Source organism: Talpa occidentalis, unplaced genomic scaffold (assembly GCF_014898055.3).
Source record: "Talpa occidentalis isolate TD23 unplaced genomic scaffold, MPIMG_talOcc4v2.1 talOcc4.7, whole genome shotgun sequence".
In the NCBI taxonomy this organism is placed as follows: domain Eukaryota; kingdom Metazoa; phylum Chordata; class Mammalia; order Eulipotyphla; family Talpidae; genus Talpa; species Talpa occidentalis.
Genome location: NW_023605083.1, coordinates 52,509,500 through 52,531,264, shown reverse-complemented (window position 1 = coordinate 52,531,264; position 21,765 = coordinate 52,509,500). Strand labels below are relative to the sequence as shown.

Here is a 21,765-nt window from a genome sequence, read left to right as displayed (position 1 = left end):
TATGTCTAGGAAGGACTTCTGCTTGGGAGTGCTGGACTTCTTATGTCATGGCTTGATGCCTTTCTTCAATTCTGGAAGGTTCTCAGCTATTATCTCTTCAAAAAGTTTACACACATACACACACACTCTCTCTCTCTCTCTCTCTCTCTCTCTCTCTTTCTCTCTCTCTCTCTCTCTCTAAAGAGCAGGTTTATTAGAAAAGGGATAGGATAGTAAAAGACACTTGCATAGATAAAAGCAGGCAGGAAGAGCTGCCCCAAAAGAGACAGGTTTGCTGAGAGAGGCCTGCATGGTTGCAGGCAGGTGGCCTTGAGGAGAGCAGTCTCCACTGAGGGAGGTCAGTGAAGAGAAGCCCCGGCATGTACAGGTCACGGGCAGGCAGGAGGCTGCTGCCCTGCAGAGGGAGAAAGTTGGTGAAAAGAGGCGCCTGCATAGTCACAGGTGGGTAGTGGAAGTGCTGCTCTTCAAAAAGCTTTTTTGTCCCATTATCTATCTTATTTTCTTCGGGAATTCTGACCAAATACATGGCATGCTCTTTTTCTCTATGCACCATGTCACTAAACCTCCATCATATTTTCTATTTCTCTCTCTTATCTACATTATATAATCCCGTCACTTCTATTTTCCAATAAACTAGTTCTCTCTAAAGGAGAGCCTAATGTTTTTTCAGAGAGGATAGTTTGAAAAAGTCCCATGTTATTATCTAATCTATTAACATAAACTTCCTTTTGAGATACACTTATTTTAGCAAAATAGCTGTTGCTTAAAAAATTTTTGGAATTCTTTAGAAATTACCTTCTTTTAATTTTTTTAAAAAAGATTTATTTATTTATGCATACAAGAGCTGGGGTACAGGCCAGAGATGGGGGTGAGAGGACTCAGCAGAGACAGAGTGGGAAACCAAAACACAATGCTGAGGGGACCAGCGGGTGAGGCAGGAGAGGTCTGCTTTGCCATGTGGGTTGCTCTCTGACCCCCCAGGGATTGAACTGGTGCTGCAGAGGCTGCAGATTGCTTCATAGTGCGGAGCATAACCCCTTGTGCCACCAGGGAGGCCCCCTTCTTTTCATTTTCAGTGCCAAAGTCTTTTTAGTCTAGTCTTTATTAAATTCATAATTTAAAATTTTTATCTTCTGTATTTAATTTTTACTTTCTTACTCTCTTCTGTACTGCACTGTTTTTGTGATAGTGGTTATGGTACCCAGTAAACTGATTTCACTCATATATAACTAAAGAATGAGAAATCATTTCATTTACTACAGATATTTTATCATTCTATAAAATTAATTCCAATAAATATTTGGGGGCATATTAGATGTAGTAAGAATACTAAAAACCTAAAGCACAGAACTATTTTCACATATCACCTTGACAGTGATGTAGAAGAATGACAATGTGCAATGTTGACATTAGTATAGGGAGACAGGCACTTTTCATACATGCCATAGGAATGAGAACTGATCAAATCTTCACTGAGGGCAATTTAATAATAAGTATGCAAAATCTTCATAACTTTTGACTCATTCTAGGGATTTAACATAAGCACATGTATCTGAAATACCCAGAGGTTGTATTTAAGCTAATAAAAAAATTTAATATTGTAGATATATTTATTAATATAGGTAGTTCACAATAAAAGCAGCCCGCAAAATAGTATGATTCCAAATTCTGTATTTATATTAAAATAAGCATAAAGAAAAAATTTCCTTGGATATTCATCCATCTATTCATCCATAAATTCATTCATGATCATAAGTGTTTAGCTTCTTTCTGCTTATTTATTGTCTAGATTTTATACAAGTATATATTAATTGCATAAACATCATTGAATTACTTTGTTTTACGTATCACAGAATCTAATCATGTGTCACAAATATATGTTTTTGGGAAAATGTAGTCCAATTCAAACAAGAACTATCAGTAATATATTCCTCATTCTAAGCCAGTACTGGCAATAACTCAGTCTCCCCTTCTCACTCTCTACATAAAACCCAGAACAGGTGGGAGGTTGCCGGGTGAAAGGCTAGGATATGGAGAAGAGAGCATCTGAATGTTGATGAGGAACACACTCTTGGTATTTTGGGAGGAGCTTTAGGAAGAGGGCTCAGTTGGAAGCTGGGGAAGGGTCTGTGAATACTCTTCAGCAAAATAGTTCCTCCTCTCATCATTTTCCCTGTATTCATGTGCACATTCATTGGAACAGTTCCATCCAACTACTATAAGGAGAACCTCAGAGATTCCAACACCACATGTGACTGGAAGAAACATTTGCATCAGTAAAATGGAATAAAGTGTATCTGCTCACAGATTCTAGGTTCCAGATTCTGTTGCTTAGCTCCTTGTTAGCATATTTTTGGTTTTCTTTAGTAAAAATTTTTGCCTTGTTAACCTAGTGTCTTGGCTTCTCTAACATCACTTGCTGTCTTTCTAAATATAAGTTCTTTGAGGTTCCAATTCCCTTATCTGAAATACATCTATTTTTTTTAAAGATTTATTTATTTATGCTTATAAGAACTGGGGTGTAAGCCAGAAGTGCAGGGGTGAGAGGATTCACCAGAGAGAGTGGGAGCAGAACAGGCAGACTGACCAAAATACACTGCTGAGGGGAGCAGGAGGTGAGGCAGGAGAGGTCTGCTGTGCCATGTGGGCTGCTCCCTGGCCAGCATGGGATACAACTTGTGCTGCAGTGGCTGGCAGTAGCTTGATAGCGCTGTCTTTTAATAACTGTACTGCCAGGGAGGCCCTGAAATACATCTATTTCCTCCCCAAACCTACCTTGATTAATTCCTTTTCTACGAATTTTTTAATCTCAGGTCAAGTGTTACTTCCATGTGATATCCTCAGGAAAACCTTAAACACTCTAGCCCACAACAGATTCCTCCTTTGAGCTTTCATCTCAGTTTGTAAATACACATTCAAATTTATTCAGTATGATTACTATGTAGTTGAACACCTCAGTCCCAGCTCATCTAGAGTAAATGCCATTAGCTGATTTTGCTCACCAGTGCAACCTGTGCATCTGAGACATAGCAAGTGCTCAACAAACATTTGCTGAATGAGGGAGTAAATGAGCAACTAAGCAAACGATTGGGAATCCGGAGGTCTTGATCAGGTAAGAATTACACGTCCCCTCATAGTGGAACTATGTATAATTTTTTTTTTCTTTTGGTTATTGTTGAACTTTTCCCTGTACTCACAAAACAGTGTAAAAATATATACTATTTATTTTGAAAATTTCCCATCGCCCACAGTAAACCAAGGCGAAACATGAAATAGCCAGGCAAAAGGCTGGATACTCTAAACAGAAAACCGGTACTGTAGCCTGGTAACTTCACAATGTCCCACATCCTAAGACACCTCTCTGCAGCATCTTACTATCTTACTGGAGGAAAGGAACGCACACTTGCCCCCTCATGGCAAGTCAGGCACCAGGGTACAGGGAATCTTCAAGTTCTGTACCCTTAACATCAGCTTAGTTGAGAACAACCCAAGCCTAGGATGTCAGGGAGCGAATGGGCGTTTCTTTTAAATGTATTTACTGAGCACCTACTAAGTACCAGAAAACCCTATGTCCAGACCTGCCCGGCGACTTTAGGCATTTCTCCTTCATCGCGCCTCCGTGCCCTGAACGTGAGCAAGAGTCCCGGGCGGGCCTGTTGAGCTCAAAGGACCAGGGATGGGGCCTCCGACAGCCAGGGAGCGTTACAGAAAGTACCAGGGGCTACAAAGGCCAGCGGCCACGAACGGACTCGCAAACGCTGGCTGACCCGGGTGGCAAACTCTGGGCAGCTGTCCACGGGCAGCAAAGCCAGGCGGCGGCGGATACCCGCCCTCTGAGGGGCCGCGCTTACCCGTCGGGTGAGTATTCGAGGTTGAAGACGGCACCGTGGGTGCGGGTGCTGAGGTACACCGAGTCCGCGGGATGGATGGAACCATAGAGGTTAGTCATGGTGCGGAAATTGTCCCGCGCGGGGTCCACGAACAGCCCGCGGCCCAGGCTGCGCTCTCTCAGCCACCCGAACAGCCGGGCCCCAGGGCCGCCCAGGCCGCCGCCGAGCTGGCCCCGGCTCCCGGACCTGCTGTCGGGCCCGGCTCGCCGGCGCGGCGGGGAAGGCGGTGACTGCTCTCCCTGGGCGGAGGCGGCTGAGGGCTCCAGAGCTCCCGGGGGCCCGAGCTTCCCGGAGCGCGCGGCCGGGGACAGCGAGGGGCGCCGGGGCGGCGAGGGCTTCGGGCGGGCGACGGAGGAGGGGCTGCGTCAGCCCCGGGAGGTGGCGGCGCGGGCAGGGAAGGGAGCGGCCCGGCGGCTGCGGCCTGCTCCCCTGGGGCGCCGGCTCCTCGGCCCCGGCTCCGGCCGCTCCATCCCCTCCGGGGCTACCGGGCCCGAAGGGAAACATAACCAACGCCCCCGCCCCCTGCTCCGGGCCGCTGCCCCCGCCGGCCGACACCTCAGCGCTCCCGCCCCAGCCGCCACTTCCGGCGTGCTGCCGCCTAACCTCGCCGGCTGGAAAACCCGCGCCGCGCTCGGCCACCCTCTGCCGGGGACTGGGAAAGCGGGGACACCGCCCACCTCCGAGGGAACGGAGGTCGGGAGCGGTGAAGCTCGGTGTGTGCAACCGAAGATGCTCGGGGTTCAAGCTGTAAAGAGCAGTTAGCAGCTGGGCACGGCCTACGAGACTGTAGTTGTCAGTGACTGTGACTGGGCTCCTGAGGATATGTAGACCTGACTGGGAGCTCTAGGAAGTTGGGTATGATTTTGTGCAGCCCCCACTTAACACTGGGATCAGCGAGGGGAAGAAATTACCACAGTATGTGTGGGTCACACAGAGTAAGTGCATGATCTACTGCCACCTCAGTCTGGGAGTAAGGCTCAGGTTAACTTTTGTACTAAAAAACCTTGGTCCGTACAGTGCCTTGAATATCTGCCCAATTCCTAGCTACTACCCAGTAGTCGAGACATTATGGAGGCCGAGCCTTCCTCTGCACCAAGGAGACTATACCCGGCCAGGAGTAACTGAAGAAAGCCAGAAACCTTAATCAAATCAACCTAACAAGCAGTGGAACCCAGAATCAACCCTTACATCTGCCAGGCAGGGCATAGAGGGTATCACAGATGCAAAGCCCTTCATCAAAGCCACTGAAGATAAATATATAGAACTGGTATGTAAGGAAGGATTAAGGGGTCTGTTACCTTGGGTTGCTCCCCACTGTGGTGAATCCTCTCACCTCCCCACCTTGCCTACACCCCAGTTCTTTTATGCATAAATAAATAAAATTAAAAAAAAAAAAAAGCTTGCGTGCAAGGAGAGCAACATATACCAACTAACAACTCCTCTGGGTCTGGATCAAGAGCTATACTGTAGAAAGCTCATATTTGATGGCCATGAAGGTAAATCTGGAGGACCTCTACTCTATAGTAAGTCCTGTCCTATGAGGATAAATTTGAAGGATATCTGAAGCAAGGGAATGAGGTTCAGAGAAAATTAAACATTTAGCAGTTTCTCCTATCAGGAAAGTTAGTTATTCAGCTCTCTTGTGTAAGATAGGAAAAAAGGGTTAACAGCAAACATCCTGAACTCAGAGAAAATGGAGGAGGTCATTCCTTTGGAGATACTCCCCACGGTACCCCTGCAGAGCAAAAGAGGTAGAGGTCTGTTTTATGATTAACATGTAATTTCTCTTTGATTACCCTCAACTTCTGGCTGCAACGAATACCTAATAGAGGTCCTCTGCCTGATCCCAGGTATGGCCAATGGCTAAAACAAAATCTTGGCCTTGATACATTCACCAGTGTTACTTTTTAAAATCAGTAGAATTGAACTAAATTTTATTTTTTAAAAAGTATTTATTTATGCATACAAGAACTGGGGTACAGGTCTGAGGTGTGTGTGGGGAGGATGAGAGGATTCACCAGAGACAGAGTGGGGAGCAGAACAGGCAGATCAACTGAAATACACTGCAGAGGGGACAGCGGGCGAGTCAGGGGATGTCTGCTGTGCCATGTGGGGAGCTCCGTGCCCGGGGATCCAACTCGTGCTGCAGTGGCTGCGGATAGCTTCATAGGTTGCATCTTAACCCCTTGCGCCACCAGGGAGGCCCTGAACTAAATTTTAAAAGGTTATATATATGAAGGTATTTATGGTACAGTTTCAAGAGAAAAATGCAATCTCTGCAATGAGGGGTTATGCTGGCTCAAGATATTCAGATTTCAAGTTCAGGTAATTCAAAATTTATTGGAGCCCCGATAACTGATTAAGAACTATTCACAATTTAGAGAATCTAGAAAAGCCAAATGGAAACAAAAACCATGTGTAGGTCTGTATTCAACTCTTACCACTTGTATAATAAAAATAATTTTTGAAAGTTAAGACAGTCACAGACTTAAGACAGTGGTGGTTGTAACACAAAGAACAAGTCATTCAGATGCCAGGCTTTTTTTTCTTGTTATGCATCTACTTAAAATGCACATGCTCAATTACTGGAATTTTTTTTTTTCCCCAACACCTAAAATAATAAGTTACCTAAAAATGAAATCCTTACTGAGATGACAATGATTTTACAACCTGTCAGTAAAAATAAATCACTAGAAATTAATTAACTGTTTATTTACTGCCTTTGAGAGCCTTTAAATTCAACCATGTTAACAAGGAATTGATTTCAAATCAGTCTATACTGACTAATTTCTATGTAATACTATTTTTGAATCCTAAAATATTTCCAACTTAAATTGCTGAAATTCACAGAGATTAGTTTGTCAGAAATGCCTGAAGCATCCTTGAAAGTCCTTGCCCCTGATGATCCTTAGACCACAACAAATGTAAACGAAGGTTCCCTATAATGTGTGCTCTAGGCCCATATCCTATGTGCCTGCATACTCCCAACACTTAGAATCTATCTCATCAAGCAGACAGGGAGCAAATTTATTTAACTATCCACTGACTAGTATTTTTAAAAAGTTGCTTCCCAAATGATATAATGCAATATGCTTTATATATACACTGCTCTTTCCAGTCAGTCTTTTATATTTTGTGGGCAAGCAAGTTTCCCCCTGATGTCTTTGACATCACTGGTTCTGCCCATCAAATAGAATTCCTTGTTGGGTACAAGACTGACAAAAAGAGCAAAGCGGTTGTACATGGCATAAAAAGCTGCAATGGCAGCTATATCCCAGGCATCTTCTTGGTTGAAGCCATGCATCTCAAGCTTTTTGAAATGGTCATCTGTTATGTCATCAGCTTGGGAAACAGCAAGTGCAAACTCCAGCATTGCCTTTTCCCGAGCAGGGAGGTCAGACTTTCTCCAATTCATAAAGACCTGCAAGAAAACACAGGGTCAGAAATTAGAATCTTTCACCATCACAGTATAGCAAATTAAAAAACAAGAGCTAACAAATTGGGCGTTAATGGAAAAAAAACACAACATTAAAGGGGCAAAGTAAGATACTTTCAGCTGGATAAATATCTTAGTCAAATTTAATGGGATGCAAACTTGGAAGTCTGGCTTAGCACCACGTCTGCCAGGAAGCTTTCTTTGCTCATTCCAACTGCAAGCATCTCTTTCTCCCCTAAATACCTGTGGTATCAAGTCTCAGAACTAAGAGTCAGAGACTCTTAGTACATGAGAACCCCAACCTTAATATGAGAAAAGTGAAACTCAGATAATTATCCTTTTGCCTCCAATTGATCCCAAACAAGACACAGTATTTGCAAAAAATAGGCATTTAACAATTACTACATGCTAAGAATGTGCATGCTTCATATTTTATTTCTTATAAAAATCCTAGGAAGTGGTATTTTTTATCATCACCCTGATTTTATTGGCCAAAAAAAAAAAAAAAAAGATGCTCAGAGAGCTGAAGTGACTTCATCAGGGTCATTCAAACAGAGTGGCAGAGATGGAATCTGAATCCAAGAGTATTAGACTCAATTATTATACACTAATAATTGTTACCTTGCTGAAGCAAAATACTGGAAACCACTAACCAGCTAAGAATAGCTGGTTGTCATATCACGGCAAACTGTGATATGACACAGCAATGGGACTGGATGGGAAGAGCTGTAGGTGTGTTCCCTGTACCATACAGTAGGTTTTTCCCTTTCCTCATATGGATAGCATAAATTCACTATGGAAAGGGCTAAGGACAGATTGGGGCAGCAAAAGTGCAAGCTTTGAAAATGGATTCTGCCACATTCCAGTTGTATGTTCCCTGTTAAGTTACAGCTCTGAAACTCAAATATAAAATGGTTCAGAGTGAGAAGTTCAATTTAGAGTAAGAGGTAATAATGTATTTTTAAGAACTGTATGCCAGCGATCCAGTACCAAGTCTGGAACAGAGATGGGGTTCTGCTAATCCCAAACATCATGCATACATAAAGGCAGCGGGCTACATAAAGACAGGCTGGCACAGTAATGGGACTGGGCGGGAAGAGCTGTAGGTGTGTCCCCTGTACCATACAGTAGGTTTTTCCCTTTCCTCAGATATAGGGAGGGCCTGAAAGTGGCTCAGGGAAGGCAGACACTAACCTGGTCAGAGAGCACTGGGTTCTTCGAAAAGATCCTATGCCGGGCACTATGGACAACTATGTTGTACATGCACCTGTCAGCCAGACTGGTCACCATAATGATGAGTTCCTTGTCAGTTCTACTGAGGTGGCCTAGGGAAGGTGAGAAGAGACCTGTACACAAGTTCTGACCGGCAGCTTAGAAGAACATACTTTACCTGCCAACTCAATTATGTATTAATTCCCAGTCCCACACTACTAACTCTCCTCCTATTTTATTTTCTTCAATGGATGTCAACTTTCTGAAGTCAATTTTAAAAAATTTCATTTATTTGCTGTTTTCTCCACTCTACAATGTTTGAAAGTCTAGACATTTTTCTGATTTGTTCACCTTATTTCCCCAGAGCACTCCCTGGTATACAGTGGTCAAGAGACATTTTCTGAAGCCTAGCGGATACTAGAGTAACACTTTTATTTTTTTATTTATTTATTTATTTTTTAATAGAGGCATGCTTTATTTATTTATTTGTTTGTTCGTTTGTTTTTTGTTTATACATGCACTGGGTACAGTCAGAAGCGCGGGAGGGTGAGAGAATTCACCAGAGCCAGAGCGGGGAGCAGAGCAGGCAGAAGGACCGAGGGACACTGCTGAGGGGAGCAGCAGGCGGCAGGAGAGGTCTGCGCACCATGTGGGACCCTCCTCCAGTGGCCGGGAGCAGCCGGGGATCGAACCGGCGCCGCGGAGGCCGCGGGCAGCTTCGCAACCCAGCGCTCAACCACTGCGCCACCGGGGAGGCCCCTAGAGTAACACTTTTAAAAAGTGGAGTTTAAAGAAGAGATTTCCTAAACTCAGAAGACCTACCACTTAGAAGCAGAGAGACACAGAGGAGGAAATAATCCACTTTGGAAACTGATACCATTCTGTAACTGTTTATTTATAATCTTATTTAATCCTCACACCAGCTCTGCAGTGTATTATTATTAATACCATTTTATATACCAACAGTACCAATACTATCAGTTAGTATTAACTATCCATTTTACTGGTAAGCAAGGCTTGAGACATTTAAGTACTCTGCTGAAGTTCATTTGCATTATTTATGGCAGAACTCAGTTCTAAACATAAGCTCTGTCTTTTCTCACTAGGATAGAAAAGATGTAGAAACTGTGGAAAGATAGGATAGACCTCATTCTGTATTGCCACTGGAAAAGTAAAGATGAAGGTGGTTGTGGGAGCTCAGAGGAGGAAAAGCCCATCGTAAATAAAGGCAGGTGAGATGGACTTTAAAGGAAAGGTCATATTCTAAAGCATGGATAGGGAAAAAGGCATCCTAGGGCACAGTAAAGTGCCAGTAAAGTATAAAAGCAGAAATGTCCTGAGACTAAAATGACTCCAACTGACAGAACATGAAGCGCTGGGGGAAATGATGCCGAGAAGGGAGGCTGGTGTGTCAGGCCATGGGGAGTCATTCAGACTGTCTCCTAGCACCTATTCGCCCTTTTTCCTTTAGTAAGAAAATCGCTTGATTTTTAGCCAGGTACATGGCCACACAGCTTCCCTTGCAGGTAGATATGATAGGGTGACTAACTTCTGAACAAAGGGTTGTAAATGGAAGCTCTGTGTGTTACTTCCATGTCATAACCTTAAAGGGAAATGACATACACCTGCAAGGGCCCCTTCTCTCTCTCTCTCTCTGCTGTGAGCAGTGGCAAGCCAGCATAAATGAGCAAAGACAACCCAGTCAACAACACTACACTATTCCTTAGCAGCTCACATATGGCCTACTAGGTAATATGGGAGGGGAGGGGCGAATCTTATTTAATCCAGTATAGCTTTGGGTCTCAGTAACAACAACTTAACCTGAAACCTAAGTAATAAATTTATGGTTGCCAAGTTAAAGTCCCTGAACTTTATTTAGGGAGCCACAGAGGGCTTTTAAGTCCAAGGTAAGAACAGTGAGCCAGAGTTATTACCTAATTTGCCTTAGTTCTCTACCTATAATCATAAGTTACATTCAGCCCTTGGTCTCAGAATCCAAATGATGTCTTAACCAATTAGTCTTTCTGAGCTTTTCCTTAGTTCCACAGTGATTTGGGACTTTGTAAGAATGACCACCCGATGGCAAAAAGTGAAAGTGGGGAAGAGCTAGGGGGAAATGATGTCCTGAGCTAATTCCGTACAGTACAGGCTTTGTGGATACCACCCCCACTCCATCAAGACACCGGAACTAAAAATCCCAGGATCCCCAAAGGGAAGTTGCGAGAACCTTAGGGCAGAGTTAAGCAGCCATTTTCTCTGTTTGTAAATAAAAACTAGCCATGTTAGTCGGGTCGGGCACACTTGGTTCATGCTCTTGGCCAAGCGGGTTTGATCTCGGTGGGTCATTTGGAATTCCAGGTTGGCAGAACGGGTAGGACACATTTAAGAATTTATCTCCTTCTTTTCTCCCTGAGTTGTACATTTCCTTATTCCCCTTCTCTTATAAATAAACCTTTTGTTAACCTTAAAAAAAAAAAAGATCACCAGAGCAAATAGTCATATGGATCTCATCCAAGAATAATTTAGCAATCCCCCCTCACCCTCTTTACCTGTTTCTTTGTTGCAGATGGCATTGTAATAAGCAAAGAAGGCTCTGAACTCCACTGGCCGGTGAGACAATACTTTAAATATATTTGGTAAAAATCCTGTCTGCAGGGAAGGTAAAAAATAGAGAAACATAGAATGAAAACTATTCATAGAATAGGCAAACAGTAATTGGTACTCCCCATATCTTGTGCTGAATGTTAGATGCAATTTTAAGGTCATAGCCTTGGTATCAAAGCAAAACATACATGTACCTTCATTTTTTAGAGTACTCTGTGACTTTGTTTTTAAAAAGATTTATTTTTGCATAAAAGAACTGGGGTGTACGCCAGAGGTGCAGGGTATGAGAGGATTTACCAGAGACAGAGTGGGGAGCAGAACAGGCAGATCCACTGAAATACACTGCTGAGGGCAGCAGAGGGCGAGACAGGAGAGGTCTGCTGCACTTTATGTGGGTCAGCGACCTGGCCAGGAATCAAACTCAGGCCATCGCAGTAATAGCGCTGAGACTTTACCCCTACACTAGCAGGGAGGCCCTACTGTGTCACTTCTAAGGGTGTATGGGATTTCTTTTTGTTAAGTCTTTTTATGAAATTTAGAGAGAATGTTATAACTAAAACAAATAACACGTTTTAGAATTTTAATTTTAGTGATTCTTATCTTTTCAGAGGGGCTGGTGGCGCTCATTTCTTTCTTTTTTTTTTAAGATTTTATTTATTTATTTATACAAGCACTGGGTACAGTCAGAAGTGCGGGAGGGTGAGAGAATTCACCCGAGACAGAGGGGAGAGCAGAGCAGGCAGAATGACGAAATACACTGCTGAGGGGAGCAGCAGGCGGCAGGAGAAGTCTGTGCGCCATGTGGGACCCTCGCCTGGAGGCCGGGGATTGAACCGGCGTTGCAGAGGCTGCGGGCAGCTTCGCAGCCTAGCGCTCAACTGCTGAGAACGCGCTCATTTATTTTTAAGAATTAAATGAGCAACAAGCCTTGATATTAGTGCTTTGTAAATTTCTTTCATAGATCTAGTCACCTTTTTCCTTCTCCAAAACTCTGTAAAGTAGGTAAGGCAGTGATCAGTATCCCCAGTTAACAGATAAGCAATCTACGGGCCTCCCCGGTGGTGCAGCGGTTGAGCACTGGGTTGTGAAGCTGCCCGCAGCCTCTGCAGCGCCAGTTCGATCCCCGGCTGCCGGGCGAGGGTCCCACATGGTGCGCAGACCTCTCCTGCTGCCCACTGCTCCCCTCAGCAGTGTATTTTGTCAGTCTGCTTGCTCTGCTTTCCCCTCTGGCTCTGGTGAATTCTCTCACCCTCCTGCGCTTCTGACTCTACCCAGTGCTTGTATAAATAAATAAAAATAAATCTTTATATATAAAAAAAAAACAGATAAGCAAACTAAAGCCCAGAGAGGTTGAATGACTTGCCCCAGGTCATACCAAAAGAGGAAACTAGGGGATTTTTGACATTGGATTTTCAGTATGATTTCTAGTGGGATGCTAAGACAGACAAGTGTTGGTTGCTACTCTCCATCCATTTCTTTCTCCTCCCTTGACAATAGAACCTGGATGTTGTTCAGGTAGAAGATTGCCAAGGGTTTCAAGGATGACTAAGCTCTTCCCTAACTCTATAGGATGAATCCTGATTGATCTAAACCAGATTCTATTCCACTTGTCAGTGAGTGGTTAAGGAATGGGCACATGACCAATGAGAACTAAGGAGAAATCAGATGGGAACGATCTTCTCTCTCCAAAAGGAATATAAAGTTGTGCAAGGATGAGAGGTTTATAGTCATGTACTGACAAACAGGAGGACAAATCTGAGCACGGAGACATCACAGTGAGAAATACAGCCCCAAATGCAAGAACCCAATGTTAATGATGTCAGTGAGTCACTGGATTAAATAATTCAGGAATTACCCTGTCTCTGACCTGCTATTATGTGAGACACTGAACTATCCTTAACTATTAGCCAGATAAATTGGATTTTCTATTACCTGTAGCTAAAACAGGTAACATATGTTAAATTTTCATTATTGCTCTAGTAGATATAGTATTAAAAAACATTTATCAATATATCAGTAATGGGCAGCAGTTGGGGAGGAAGTTAGGTAGAAACAGGTGTTGGTGGTACTGAGGGAGAAAGTGGAAGCTCCAAACAATTTCTCACCTGGGCAGCAGATTTTTATCTTTTTTAAATACTAGACTTCCATACAAGATTTTGTTCGGAAATAAAAAACCAAAATTCTACCACCACGCTTGAAAAACAAAGGTTTTAAAGCAAATGTGCTTACAGGATGGTATTATGATTTAGCAACAAAGAGCATCAGTTTTAAAAAACTACCCTCAAGATATAATTCAGGGGTACACCCTGGTGGTGCAAGGGGTTAAAATGTAACCTATGAAGCTATCTGCAGCCACTGCAGCATGAGTTCAATCCCTGGCCAGGGAACTACCCACATGGCACAGCAGACCTCTCCTGACTTGCCCGCTGCTCCTCTCAGCAGTGTATTTCAGTCAATCTGCCTATTCTGTTCCATACTCTGTCCCTGGTGAATCCTCTCACCCCTCCACCTCTGGCCTGTACCCCAGTTCTTGTAAGCATAAATAAACCTTAAAAAAAGAGAAATAATTCAGGGATGTACAAAAAGTCACATGTATAAACATCTATTACAAATTCTAAATGTCCGAGATTTGGAGATAACTGAAATGACAACATCTGTATTATATGATGCTGTATCACTAAATATAATGATGTTTTGACTTAGAAAAATGTTGATGACAATATGATCTCATTAAAAAAAGTTGCATGTTATTTACATAAGGAAAATAAGGAAGAAGGAAGCACATCAAAATGTTAACATTATAGTGATTTTGACAAAAAAAGTTATTTTCATTATTTCTAATTTTTCTGCTTATTTAAAAATTTTACAATTTTTTGGATATAATTTTTAAAATATTTTTTACAGGAAAGAGCAAAATACCTCTCACACTTACTTAAGTAGCTAGCACAAATCTCAGTGGTTCTATCTCCACTCCGAGTAACAGAGCTAATGGGAACTACAGAACACACCTCAGTCACAGGTGGGCAGTGGACTAGATGACAGAATCCCAGAACATAAGAGGCTGTGCATAATATAAGAGGAAAAATATCTATGTTCTTCTGAATGGGATACATGTAGACCCCAAAAGAGTTCATCCACCATGAGAACTTGGGCAGAATGGGGCAACCAGTTCCATGGATTCTACTCTGCCTGCCTCTTGCATAAGAGTGTCTCACCTTCATTTCTATCTCTTCCATGAGCTCTACAATGTCAAAAGGCAGGTCCTTCTTGTAGGGAATGGAATAACGGCTGATGGGTATGGACTTCTCTTCCTGCTGAGTCTCATAAAGGCGCGAGTTCAGGGTCAACACAGGTAACTTTTTCCAAAACCTATTTGTCATAAGACGAAGAAGAGACTGAAAGGAAACAAAGACAGGTGTGGATAGGCTACTGAAGGAGAGGCTTGGATAACAAGTCTGTATCATCTGGGCTTAAAGCAAAGATGGTAAACAGGTTCCACATCCTGGCCCAACTCAGATTTATTACAATTCCCTGCCTTAAGCAACCATGAAAAAGATTCAGGACTCAACAAGACTCAATGCTATAATCAACCTGTAATAGGGGCATGGGAAAGAGGTAGGAAGGCATGGTGGCCCAAGGAACATACTTGCAATACTTACCCTAAAGTCCAGTTCATATACCACCTACTACCAATGAAACTTCTGGAGTTCTTCATGGCCATGAAGGCTTTCTGCAGCCCTTTTAAGTCTACCAAGTGACTGTCAGAATTTTACTATCTGCTGCTAATACGTGCTAGCGCTATTAGACACACTCCCAGCAATCTTGCATTTTATACACAGGAAAACTAAGGATCAAGTAGGTTAGCTCAAACAAATAAATGTTTTGATTCAATAAATATGGATTCAAATCAGAACTGACTCCAAAGTCTATGTTCTTCCCACTTTGTCTCTTAAAAAAAAAATCTAACTGAAAAAATGTAAAAAATAATACTCTAAGCGAAGAGTGGGCAACAAACAAATTTGAATAGTCGCCCTTTCTTGCCCCATAGCATACAAGGTTCTGATAGGGAGTGGGAGATAATCCAGAATATGCTTTTCCAGAAAGCTCAGTCAGATCAGAAAATCTGAGCCAGTGAGAGATTGTATAAGGTAGGGCTATCTGAAGTCAGAGGGCCTGGGTCCACATTCTGACTCTGCTGCTTACCAACTGTGTGACCTCAGGCAGGTCACCCTTTTCTATCTCAGTTTCTTCATCTGTATAAGTATGGACAGTAATAATACCAAACTCAGAGTGCTGTTGTGAAGATTTAATGAGTATATACCCATAAAGTGCTAGGAGCAGAAATTTGCATTTAGTAAACACTATGTATTTATAAAAGTAAAACGTTACAAGTTTAAAACAAGGGTGTGATAAAAGTATATTGGGGTATACTTTGGATCTATCAATTTGACATCTGCTTACATTTATTTCAATACTAAACCCACAAAAATATCTGTATAGTTGCCCTCAAACCCTTGGAAAACCTTCAGTTGCCCCTGTTGACTATACTATAGTAGTCTACCTGCCTGACATTCGCCCCTCTTCTCTGCCAGCATCTACATCCCACTAAGGGAAAGGTCTTGTCTGGAAACTTGGTCGTTTTCCCAGCTTTCCCTATCCACAGCCAGTGTGGAGCAAGTATTTGAGTAGCCAAACCATAAACTGGCATTGGTTTATGAGGCTGCCTGGTCAAAAAGCTCTGCCCACGCAGATTCACACTCTTAGGATTTGAATTGGAAAATCAGAAGTGAACTAGTTGGCAATGATAGTTGGGACTGCAAAGTCACAAGGCAGAGTGAGGAGATATGATGGTCACGAGCACAGAAAGGCATGAGAAAAATCACGAGTAAGCTGCAGCTGTAAGGAGAGAAAAGATTCAGGGTAGAGGCTAAGAAGTTGGTGGTACTAGAATATGTGACTAGAAAAAGGACTAAGAATAGCTGAGACTTGTTCATGAGACCCTGGATCCTGCTGTGGAGGTCCCTTCAAGGTACTAGAATCACCTCTCAAGTTTCAGTTTCCATGTAGTATGATTGCTTGGTTTCACAATACTTCAGATAGAACTCATGCACTGACAAGAAAAATTAGAATGACAACCAAGAAAGAAAATGTGTCCTTTGAATCAGGGAGGATTTACTAACTCAAAGAAAACAAAATACTCAGGAAAGAAGTGCTTCTTCATGTAATATATGTAACATTAAAAAATAAGAGCAAAGACATACAATATTTAATATATGAGTAACATTGTTCTGGTGACCGTATATGATTATATGATCAAAATTCAAGTTATGTTGGTACTATTATTCCCATTTCAGAAATGAAAAAACACAGGCAGAAAAGAGAAGCGACAGAGCCTGCAAATAGCTGAGTGAAGACTGAAATTCAGGGAGCTCCAGAGTCCACACTCATAACCATTGTACTATGCTATATTCAAGCTTATTGCCAAGCATGAAAATTCCACAGCACTTTTTAAATCCCATCTAAATCCAAGGCCAATCCACAAATCTCAGGACTGGTATTCCTGTTCTCCTAGACACTTTTTAACATGAACTCCAACCTAGAATCTCCTTTCCCCCAGCTCATAGCAACCATTAATCAACTTTCACTCTAGATTTGCTTATCTTGGACATTTCATATAAATGGAATCATAAAATGTGTGGACTTTTGTATCTAGTTTCTGTCACCACAGTTTTATAGGTTCATCCATGTTGTAGAATATATTAATAATTTTAATTCCTTTTTATGCTTGAGTAATATTCCACTGAATGGATACATCCCATTTTGTGTTCCCTCATTCATCAACTGATGGGCATTTGCATTGCATGCAGTTATTTAGGTACAATGAATAATTCTGCTATGAACATTCATGTGCAAGTTTTCATGGACACATAGATTTTCAATTTCCTTAGGTATATACTAGGAGTGGATCTGCCATATTATATGGTAACTCTATGTTTAACTTTTTGAGGAACTGTCAAACTATTTTCCAAAGTGGCTGCATCAGTTTACTCTCTCACCAACAATACATGAGGCTTCTAGTATTCCTTCAACCTTGTCAACACTTGTTTTAATCTGTTTTTCATTAAGCCATCTTAGTGGGGATGAAATGGTTTTTTTCCGTGTGCGTATTAGCCATTCACATATTCTTTGGTGATACATCTCTTCAGACTATTTTAATATTGGGTCATTTGTCTTTTTATCAAGTTTTAATGTTGTTTATATATTCTAGATGCATGTTCCTCGTCAAATACTTGATTTTCAAATATTTTCTCCTAATCAGTGGGTCATCTGCTTACTTTCTTTTTTTTCAAGATTTATTTATTTATGCATACAAGAACTGGGGGGTAAGCCAGAGTGTGGGGGGCTAGAGGATTCACTAGAGAAAGTGGGGAGCAGAACAGGCAGATCTACTAAAATACACTGCTGAGGGGGGCAGTGAGCGAGACAGGAGAGGTCTGTTGCGCCATGTGGGTGAGCTCCCTGGCTAGCCGGGGGATCAAACTTGTGCTGTAGTGGCTGGCAGTAGCTTGATAGCACTGTCTTTAACCCCTGTGCTACCAGGGAGGCCCTTTCTTTCTTTCTTCCTTTCTTTCCCCTCTCTCTCTCTCTTTTAAAGATTTATTTATTTATTTATTTATACAAGCACTGGGGTACAGGCCAGAGGCACAGGAGGGTGAGAGAATTCATCAGCGACAGAGCAGGGAGCAGAACAGGCAGAAGGACTGAAAACACTGCTGAGGGGAGCAGCAGGCAAGACAGGAGAGGTCTGCTGTGCCATGTGGGAATCTCCCTGGCCAGCTGGGAATCAAACCCACACTGCAGAGGCTGTGGACAGCTTCACAGCGCTGCGCTCAAACTGCTGCGCCACCAGGGAGGCCCCCCTGCTTACTTTCTTGATGGTGGCCTTTGAAGCACAAAATTTTCTGATTTTAAGTATTTTCCTGCATTTTTCATTCAGCGTTAGTGCTTTAGGTACCGTCATATCTGCAAAACCACTGCCATCTCTATCCTTTCTACTGAGAGCTTTATAATTTTAGTTTTGATATTTAGGTTTTTGATTCATTTTGAGTTAACAGTTTGAAAGAAGGATCCAACTTCATTTTTTTGCATGTGGATGTCCCGTTGTCCCAACATCACTTGTAAGATTATGCTTTCCCTGATGAATTGTCTTGACACCCTTATTGAAAATCAGTTGATCAAAATGTGAGGGTAATTACTTATATGTTCTCAATTCCATCCCACTGATCTGCATTTATCCTTACACTAGTATTACAGTCTTGATTGATTATAAGCCTTGTAATAAGATTTGAAATTAGAAGTGAACCCCCCAGTTTTGTTCTTTCTCAAGATTTTTTTTTAACTACCCTGTATCCCCTAGATTTGTGAAAAAATTTTTAGGATCAGTTTCAATAAACTGCTGTTTACAACTGCTGTTACAACTGAGTTTGTTGATCTTATGACAAATACTTGCGCCACTTATCTATGTACCATTCAGCTCTGAAGTCACCCCTCACTGCCTGCTCTGACAAAATTGATCTGAGCCTTAAAATCATCATTCCTTTGCTATCATGAAGATAAACTTAGTAGGTAAAAGGCCCTGCAAAGGCACAGCAGGCACTTTCTAGTATTCTTGCAGCATGACAGCTTCTCTAGCATCTGCTCCTGCTTTATCTGGTGGCCAGAAGCAGCCAGAAGTTTTCCGTAGCACCCTATTAGGCAGTTTCTTAACAGAGGCTTCCAGGAGGCAACTCCCGAGGATCAGCTTTCCCTAGCACCCTAGGAGTTTCAGCATGTTCTGGAGGGTGGATTTCTAGCAGTTCCACTTGCACAGATTCCCAGTGACTTCCTGCCATTTACTGAGCCATGGTCAAGCCCATTCAAATAAGGTTTAGGTCAGTCCTGGACAAGGAGGGGCTCTTCCTTAGGTTCTCACAGTACTAGAGGTCATAGCTGCTCCTCATAGCTGCTATTCTTACATTTTTAAAAAGCTCTCTCTAGTTCTCACTAGCCACAATTCTTTGTGGTTAAAAACACGTATAATGCTAATTACGTGCTCCTTTGTACAGTGATACTTATGAGCATTTATGATAAATCCTTTACACAAGTTATTAAAGTACTTCTACGAATACTTTTACTATTTTTTTTTGAATACTTTTACTATTAACTGCTGTACACACATCAGCATTTGGTTCCTTGCAATTCAAATATTACTTCCCATAGGACACCTATCCTGATTCCTACCTTCCTCCCACAGAGGTAACCATTTCATCCTTTGCACTCTCAGGGCTGTAACACTTGGTATTTTCATGGTTGCATGTGGAAGCATGAATTCAGTTGACCGGCCAGCTCAATTCCAGGCTGACGGCAAACACCCAAATAGTGTTGTTGATAGAAAATGGGAAATGCCCAACCTTACCAGTCAACAAAAGAAAAGCAACTTTCCAACTTCTCAAGAAGCAGAGATGTCTGGGCCTCCGTGGTGGCACAGGAGTTTGATGCCCCACCAGGGCGCTAACCCATATGGATCAGCAGACCTCTCCTGTCTCACCCGCTGCTCTCCTTAGCAGTGTATTTCAGTCAGTCTGCCTGTTCTGCTCCCCACTGTCTCTGGTGAATCTCCCCACCACCACCGCTGGCCTACACCCCAGTTCTTGTATGCATAAATAAATAATTAAAAAAAATTTATTTATTCATACATACAAGAACCCGGGACAAGTCAGACGTCCCGGACGGTGAGAGGATTCACCGGAGACAAAGTGGGGAACAGAACAGGCAGGCTGACAAAATACACTGCTGAGGGGAGCAGCGGGCGAGACAGGAGAGGTCTGCAGCGCTGTGTGGGAATCTCCCTGGCCGCCCGGGAATCGAACCCTCACTGCAGAGGCTGCGGGCAGCTTCACAGCGCTGCGCTCAACCGCCTGCGCCACCAGGGGGGAGGCCCAATTTTTTTTTTTTTTTTTTTTTTAAAGCATCGATTTCTAAAGAGAGGTTCGAGAAAGAGACTTGGAGACCTCGGTCTGGTTCAACCTTTCTATAGGCAATTTGGAAATTTCCACAAGGGGATTGCTCAGAAACAGGAAGGGGTCGCCTGAGGCTGTTGAAGCTACTCCAAATCTGCAAAACCCCTAAAGAGAACCGGCGGACCAGCAGACTGCATGGGCCCCGCTGCATTCTTTTACACTGAGAAAAAGCAGTACGTGGGGTTGGGAAATGCGAATTTTGTAACCGACACCCCGCGGGGCCACCCTGGCGAGAAAAGCGCCCCGACGAAGTCCTGGGAGGTGGCTCGGGCCCGGGCTTCACACAGTCGCTTCAGGCCTCAGCTGTGTACCTACCCACAGCAGGCCTCGTGTGTCCAGACCCCTGCCCGCCGACCCAGGTCTGTGCGCTCCCACTCACCGGTGGTCGCAGAACCAGAAGACGCTGAAGCGCGGACATGGCGGCACGCGGTAAGCGCTCAGGCAGCCTTCCCGCCCGCGTCCTCTGGGCCCGCCCCGGCGTGCGGGAGGGGGCGTGGCCAGCGAGGCCGCCGTCCCGCCCTCCCAGTCCGAGCTTCCGGTCTCCCGGCCACAGGCCTCCTCTGGGGTCACAGTGTTTTTTGTTTTTTGGTTTTTTTTTTAAAGATTTATTTACCTATGTATACAAGAACTGGGGTACAGGCCAGAGATGTGGGGGGTGAGAGGATTCACCAGAGACAGAGCGGGGAACAGAACAGGCAGAGTGACAAAATACACTGCTGAGGGGAGAAGCGGGCGAGGCAGGAGAGGTCTGCTGCGCCATTTGGTTAGCTCCCTGGTTGGGGATCGAACTCGTGCTGCAGAGGCTGCGGACAGCTTCATAGGTTGTGTCTTAACCCCTTGCGCCACCAGGGAGGCCCCCATAGTTTTATTTTTTTTTTATGTTGATTTGAGAGGGATCCAGACAAATGACCACGTGCTGCACCCACTCGGAGGTGGCCTTGATGGGTCTCCTCAGCCATGTTTGGGTTATTTCTTACAGAGACTCCTTAACCGATGTGGGATATGTGAGGGACAATTCAGGAACCATGTCCCCAGCCTGACGGGATGGAAGTCCTTGAGCACCCTTTAGGCATAACCTCGGGCCAGCCATGATGTAGGCGATTTTGTTCTTCAAATACCTACCGGTTCTAGACTCTGGAACTGGGTTGGAGTGGGGAGGAGGAAACGAATCAAGAGTAGTTCTTACAACAGTCTGACCACAAAAACAAGCTACATTTTAATTGGTCTCCTTTCTCTTATTTACTTATTTGCTAGCATGTTGTCAAATTTGGATGTTATGTTAGGGATGACCTGTTGTAAACATCCAAAAATTAAAAAATTCACTTTGGAAGCGATGTCTCAGAAATGGGCCATAAAAATGGAGGACTGAGAAAAGCCATCTGTTAGAGCTAAGTCCTCCCATTCCCCAGGAGCTCTCACTTCTGCTGGGGAATCTGACCAAGATTCCAGTGGCACTATATGAAGGTGCTATTTGACATTGAATTGACTTGATTTCAAGTAAGAGCCCTAAAACTCAGTAGAGCAAAACTCTGAAGCGATTTGGATTTGGAAGTCAGTTACTTCT

The 21,765-nt window shown here is 43.3% G+C and overlaps 2 protein-coding genes across 2 annotated transcripts in view; both read right to left on the bottom strand.

Annotated features, from left to right (window-relative positions):
- Positions 1-4,394, bottom strand: part of DCAF10 (DDB1 and CUL4 associated factor 10) — a 41,376-nt gene extending 36,982 nt beyond the window's left edge. Inside the window, 3 exon segments of the mRNA XM_037491596.2 lie at positions 3,852-4,209; positions 4,212-4,319; positions 4,322-4,394. Of these exon segments, the coding sequence (XP_037347493.1) occupies positions 3,852-4,209; positions 4,212-4,319; positions 4,322-4,394 (539 nt within the window).
- A 1,446-nt stretch (positions 4,395-5,840) lies between these two features.
- Positions 5,841-20,672, bottom strand: LOC119232243 (uncharacterized). The gene is made up of 5 exons (XM_037494206.2): positions 20,581-20,672; positions 14,358-14,537; positions 11,088-11,187; positions 8,521-8,651; positions 5,841-7,311 (listed from the first exon to the last, which is right to left on the bottom strand). Exons 1-5 carry the CDS (start codon positions 20,617-20,619, stop codon positions 7,009-7,011), a joined length of 753 nt encoding a protein of 250 aa, XP_037350103.1. The 5' UTR covers positions 20,620-20,672; the 3' UTR covers positions 5,841-7,008.
- Between the last annotated feature and the right edge of the window lie 1,093 nt (positions 20,673-21,765).